Source organism: Etheostoma spectabile, chromosome 13 (assembly GCF_008692095.1).
Source record: "Etheostoma spectabile isolate EspeVRDwgs_2016 chromosome 13, UIUC_Espe_1.0, whole genome shotgun sequence".
NCBI classification, from domain to species: domain Eukaryota; kingdom Metazoa; phylum Chordata; class Actinopteri; order Perciformes; family Percidae; genus Etheostoma; species Etheostoma spectabile.
Window position 1 is genome coordinate 27806004 of NC_045745.1, and position 6542 is coordinate 27812545.

A 6542-nucleotide genomic window follows, 5' to 3' on the forward strand; every position below is an offset into this window, starting at 1 on the left:
ACCTGGATAAATAAAGGTTAAATAAAAAAATAAAATAAAAAATACAGTGTAACTACCAAACTAATAGGTACATAATAATGCAATATATTTTATTTTCCATTGTAAACACATTATTTATATATATATTTATATTTATATGAAGCTAAATAGTTCAAGGGACATACACTTTATTTTAAAAACATGGATGGGGATGCTGTCAAATGTATTCATATATTTTGTTTTTGGTTCCAACATAGCACTTTTTTATGTTATTGTGTTATTTATCTTTTTTTATGTCTCAGAATTATTAATATTCATTTTTAATGTGTGTAAGAGTGTATGAAACAAACATTTACATACATACATTAGCATGACAAATGGCACCTGTTGCCTGTGGCTCACTGTTCATATACCTGTTATAGAAGAGAGTGTACTAATGTTCTGGTCATTAATAATACTTCTGCTTTATGTTTTCAGGTTGTTAAGACCATTGGGCTGCGAGAGGTTTGGTACTTTGGACTCCAGTACCAGGATACAAAGGGTTTCTCTACATGGCTCAAGCTCAACAAGAAGGTGAGCTCCTCTGTATTTTGCTTCATTACAGTGTCTAATACACTGTTTTGCCTTTCTCTGTCAAAATTGAACTTCTCTGTTGAAGTCAAGTCTATTTGCAGAAGTATAACCATTGCCCCTCACCCGTGTCACGCCTTATTTTAGGTGACAGCCCAGGATGTGAGGAAGGAAAGCCCGCTGCTGTTTAAGTTCCGTGCCAAGTTCTTCCCCGAGGATGTGACTGAAGAGTTAATCCAGGATGCCACACAGCGGCTGTTCTTCCTGCAGGTTAAGGAGGGAATCTTAAATGACGACATCTACTGCCCTCCAGAGACAGCAGTCCTCCTGGCCTCGTATGCAGTGCAGGCCAAGTATGCTGACTACAACAAGGAAGTCCACACACCAGGCTATCTGTCCAGTGAACAGCTGCTCCCTCAGAGGTAACACAGCTTTATTTCACCGTTTCAACCTGGCAGTAAATATCAGATAGATGTCACCTTTTATCCAGTGTGTTTGTACAAGTTTCTCTCTGTGTGACTTCTGACACTCGGATGTCTCATGTTCTTAGAGTTCTGGACCAGCACAAACTCAACAAGGAACAGTGGGAGGAGAGGATTCAAGTGTGGCATGAAGAACATAAGAGCATGATGAGGTAACAGCTGAGACAAATGCTATTCCAAGAGAATCTTTTAAGCTCTTACCCCAAAAGACTGACTGAAGTGTGTATATTTGGGAGATTTTTGCACTTGACCCTGACTCTAGTCTGTTAAACTATTTCTTAGTCTCCTCCTTAAGCAGGATTTATGCTTCTGTGTTAAATCCATGCCGTAGGTACGTAGACACTTGTAGATACGGATCCCTAAGCCGTAGCCTGACGTGCACCTCTCAAAAAATATAACTGCCTGTTGCGGCGACGCAGACTGCAACAACTGTGATTGGTCTGCTTGACCGTGGCTTGGTAGCGTTGCATTTCCTCCTACTCATTTCCGGGGTCTCCTTCTTCAACAAGAAATCAAGGAGATGGTTAACTTTTCCTGCTACAGCTTTTCCACCGTGGTCACAAAGTACAGGAGAGACACTTTGTTTCTCCCTCTACGTCCCCAGAGTCATTACTCGCTCCGAAGGTAGTCCCTGTCACTCTCTCACTCGCTATACCATACACTCACCAGCATACACATGCTCGGTCTGTTATTCTCTTAAAGAGATACATTAAATTGATGCAGACACAAGAGCACAAGTATAAACTTCAAGCCATTACGTAGGCCACACTGTAAACTCAGCATAGAGCCCTCGCAGAAGCATAAAGTGATGTCATTTGTCTTAGGAGGTCTCAGTGAACACTGGGTCACACAATCTAACTTTCACCGCCTTGAAATTGTGAAGCTTGAATTTTTTCTTAATTGTCTGTCTCCTCTCAAGGCTTATTTTCAGCCTTGTAGCTGTACATTTATCACATCCCAGGGACACGCCTGCTTGAGCTCCTGATTGTAGACTACCCCGTGCTTCCAACTCGAAGAAACAGTTCAGGCTTTGGTGCTCCTTAATCCCTCTTATTAAGTCTTATTTGTCCACAGAGAAGAGTCCATGATGGAGTATCTGAAGATCGCTCAAGATCTGGAGATGTACGGAGTCAACTACTTCAGCATCAAGAATAAGAAAGGAACAGAACTGTGGTTGGGAGTGGACGCTTTGGGGCTCAACATTTATGAACAGAATGACAAGTAAGTGATTCCACAACTATGTGAAATTGCATTGAAGGCACTTGTGCAGCATCATTTGTGTTTATCATCATTACTAGTTCCTGTCCAATGTAATACAGCAGAGTTTTTGCATTGTCTTCTACAGAATGACGCCCAAAATTGGATTTCCTTGGAGCGAAATCAGGAACATTTCCTTCAACGACAAGAAGTTTGTCATTAAACCAATTGACAAGAAAGCACCTGTATGTTAACCCTTAATAACAGACAACATGTTAACAATTGATAAAATATCTGTCTATGTATCACTTCTAATACAAATCCCTCATATTGCTGTTTTAGGACTTTGTATTCTATGCTCCGAGACTGCGCATCAACAAGCGCATCCTGGCTCTTTGCATGGGCAACCATGAGCTGTATATGCGCCGCCGAAAACCGGACACCATAGAAGTGCAGCAGATGAAGGCTCAGGCTCGGGAGGAGAAGAATCACAAGAAGATGGAGAGGTAAGCGGTTGTCAGAGAAACTACACTGCTGTATGGGACTCCTGATGTTTGAAACCATTTAATAAATTCAAGGAAATAGCCTAGTACTGTAAGTGGACCAAACATGGAATAACCACAGAGAGACAACAAAGGCTTGGGTGCCGAAAACGCGTCAGAGTTGTTTTAAAAGGTTTAAAAGGACTAAGCCGTAAAAATAAAGGCTTTTTGATTTTTTTCAGTGAGAGTGCCTTGGATTTTCCCTGAGTTTTGCTATGATATATAATTGTCCCATCCAAAGAGCACCTCAAACAAACAATTTGAATCCTGGAAGCGCTCCTCTACAGACATTTTTATGTAATAACCACAGTTTGTTATTGACCAAAATGACCTGGTTTAAAAACATTATGCAACAAGAGGGTCAGGTTTTATTACAATTATGGAAATTTTAATTCTACTGCTTAAGCCTTGCATTGTGTGTGTTGTCTGTGTGACTGCAGGGAGGTGTAAACTAGTATATTATAAATACCTTGTGTATAATATGCTGATCATCTGCTCAAAAGATCCTCCTGATTACTGTATAATCCATTACATTTTGTATCTTGTATACGGTTTCTGTTTCAATCAGAGCTCTGCTGGAGAATGAAAAGAGGAAAAGAGAAGTTGCAGAAAAAGAAAAGGAAAAGATTGAGAAGGAAAAGGAGGAATTAATGGACAGATTAAAGCAGATCGAGGAGCAGACAAAAAAAGCCCAACAAGGTGTGTGACCCGTCAGTATTAAAGAAAAGCTCGTCGTGCTGTAATGAATAGTGACAGTGTTTTTTTTACTCACATGGCGCTGACCTTTAGTGCTTCTCTGTGTGTGTGATGTGTGTCTGCACAGAGTTGGAGGAGCAAACACAGAGGGCTCTGGAGTTGGAGCTGGAGAGGACGTCCGCTATGGAGGAGGCTGAACGTCTGGAGAACGAGCTGAAGGGTGCTGAGGACGCCAAGGCGGCGCTGCTGCAACAGTCACAGAACCAGATGAAGAACCAAGAACACCTGGTCAGTTATCCAAAACTATTTGTCTAGCAATAGGCATTCAAACTATAAAAAATGTAAGGCTTTGATGGCTGGAAAAATGTGGGTTCTGATGCTTCAAATATCAATATCGAGAAAATCTGAAAGAAAATGTCTTCTTAGGCGACAGAGTTGGCTGATCTGACTTCGAAGATTTCCCTCCTGGAGGATGCCAAGAAAAAGAAGGAAGACGAGGCCGTGCAGTGGCAACAGAAGGTACATCTGAGTTACTACTTTTTTTTTTTATAGTAACCTAATAGTCTTCTTCCTTTGATCACAGTGATACTTATAGTTAGTGGAAATTAAAGGAGAGTTTTGTATACTTTACAGTACTTTAGAACCGATGACATGAAAAGAAAGTGTTTGTTTGACTCTAAAAAAGTCTTTTTACATATACAAATAACTTGCTTCCTTAGCAGCGTTAATAGGTAGTTACATACACAGTTACACAGCTACATGTCTTCTTCTCCCTCTTTTTGTTGATAAAAACCAAAATTATGCATTACAGCCATCATGTGGGGAGAAGTAAGACAGACAGAGAGCCAGGTCACTCTGGTGATTCTCACCTTAAATCTCTGTTCTTTAGTTTAGTGTTCACCAAGGGGTTGTTGTTAGGAAGTCATGTGACAACATAGATACATAAAAAACGTATAAAGGTATGGCCCCTGTATTGTTTGATAATCTATGTTAGCATTTGAAATGAGCTCAGTATGTGGACATGGCAGAAATGAAATTCTGCTGATCATGTTGTCCCTCCCTTGTGACACAGTGAGGACAGACATTCCTGAGTTCTTGTTGTTGTGTGTTTCTGGGGGAGGGCTGAAAGATCACCGCTCGCCTCATGTCTTTTTTGGTAAAAACCATGTGCCAGCCCAGCCCCTTCATTTTTTGGGGCAGTGTGAGTCATGCTGACCGTGGTGGTGGTGGTGGTGACGGCTGTCCTTGTGTGGAGGAAATCCTGTTGCACCGTTATGATGTTCTGTCTGCTGTGCTAAGTGGTGGTTTCCATGGTGTGCATATTTGGCAAACAGTTTAGTTTCAGTTGAAATTCCAGTCTTTACTCATAATTGGCTCTTAGCCCCCTCATACCTCAAGTACTCGGGTCAGTTACTGTGTGTTTTTTCTTTCTCAGCAGCTTTAATTTTTGTTCAGTTTTTTTTTTGTAGCACAAGTTGATGCCCTGTGGCTAAAGTGGATTGTTAGTGTCTTAAATTCATTTTTAGTGTCCAAAATTATAGAAACTATGTTGCGCATCCAGCATTTTAGAGGTGAAATGAAAAGTCAATTCATTTTCTGTTGATGGATCAGTCGCGGACCTTTCCTCTAGCACCACCTTGAGGTTGACATGCTTGGCTTTTAGAGAAACGTCTCAACAACCATGAGATGGATTGTCGTGTAATTTAATGCGACTTTTCTACCAGTGTAGAAACAGAAACAGTACTACTTTATTTAATAAAAACTGCTGTTGTCAGTTTTTTTGGACACTAACTACATTTCCATCCATTAAGTCTCTGTTGAAATTGTAGCAAGCCCTCTACATAAATCGCACAATCACCTCATTGGCGCTCTCTATTCCCTCAGGCCACCACGGTGCAGGAGGACCTGGAGAAGACCAAAGAAGAGCTCAAAAACAAAGTGATGGCGGCTCACATCCAGGAGCCACTCAATGCAGAGAACGAGCAGGATGATGAGAACGACGAGAGCAACGCTGAGGCCAGCGCTGAGTTCACAGATGCCGCCACGTACAAGGACCGCAGTGAAGAGGAGCGCATGACCGAGGCTGAGAAGAACGAGCGTTTGCAGAAACATCTACTCGTAAGTCTTCACTCCTATCTCTTAAATAAGTCTGATCTGATCTGTCATTAAACTATTGGATCAAAAGATCATAAGGCTAATTGTAGAAGGATCTTATAAGGCGCCCAGTAGATCAGTTGGTAGAGCCGGCGCCCATACGTAGAGGTTTACCCCTCAACGCAGCGGGCCCGGGTTCGACTCTGACCTGCGCCCCTTTGCCGCATGTCCTTTCTCCTCTCTCTCCCCTTTCATGTCTTCAGCTGTCCTATCGAAATAAAAGGCCTATAATGCCCCAAGAAATAATCTTAAAAAAAAAGAATGATCTTATAAGACACACATGCACAAGTGGCTTTTAATCATTTTTGAAAACATGAATAAAATCATCTGTTGAAGTAAATCAAACTGCAAAAGAAAAAAATGTGGCATGTGGGTGTCATTACTGCTTTCCTTCATTCAGTATGTCAGTTCCCAGCTTCAGTGTTGCAGTGCAAGTAAGTTAGAAGAATGCACCGGAAATTTGGGGACACTTGCACTTCTCATGAAGTAGACTTCTAAGATGGATCAACCATCTGCTGTTGATTTGTCTTTAATAAATCCATTTTAAAGATACTGCTACAGTCAAGAACATAAATACAGAATAAGTATATTACAATAAAAAGTATATAAAATGACACTTTAACAAAATAACAAATATGTACATTATGTAAAGGGTAAGAAGGAAGGCTGAATGGTTTAGTGCAGGGTGTGCAAAATATTGATAAGGGTATATATAAAATGTGCAATGGTCAGGGGTTATAGTCCAGGATGTGTGTTAATGTAACATGTAGTGACTGTGGGTGGGGGGGTTCAGAGTCTGTCAGTGGGGGTCCTAGGCCTTGTTAATGAGGCCCACTGCAGTTTTGAAGAAACTGTTCTTGTGGCGGGAGGTTTTGGTCCTGATGGGCTGCATCCTCCTGTCAGATGGGGATGTTTCAGATAG

At 41.2% G+C, this 6542-nt stretch overlaps 1 protein-coding gene and 1 long non-coding RNA gene across 2 annotated transcripts in view; one reads left to right on the forward strand and one right to left on the reverse strand.

The window, feature by feature from the left end:
- LOC116700177 (uncharacterized) overlaps positions 1-5907 on the reverse strand; it is a 24784-nt gene extending 18877 nt beyond the window's left edge. Inside the window, exon 1 of the long non-coding RNA XR_004334589.1 lies at positions 5897-5907. This is a non-coding gene — a long non-coding RNA (uncharacterized LOC116700177). The remainder of the gene's footprint in view (positions 1-5896) is intronic.
- The window catches only part of msna (moesin a), an 18161-nt gene that overhangs the window by 10597 nt on the left and 1022 nt on the right, over positions 1-6542 (forward strand). Inside the window, exons 3-12 of the mRNA XM_032533113.1 lie at positions 457-552; positions 697-971; positions 1100-1183; positions 2106-2252; positions 2377-2473; positions 2571-2734; positions 3339-3469; positions 3594-3754; positions 3893-3985; positions 5351-5584. Coding sequence (XP_032389004.1) covers positions 457-552; positions 697-971; positions 1100-1183; positions 2106-2252; positions 2377-2473; positions 2571-2734; positions 3339-3469; positions 3594-3754; positions 3893-3985; positions 5351-5584 — 1482 coding nt within the window. The remainder of the gene's footprint in view (positions 1-456; positions 553-696; positions 972-1099; positions 1184-2105; positions 2253-2376; positions 2474-2570; positions 2735-3338; positions 3470-3593; positions 3755-3892; positions 3986-5350; positions 5585-6542) is intronic.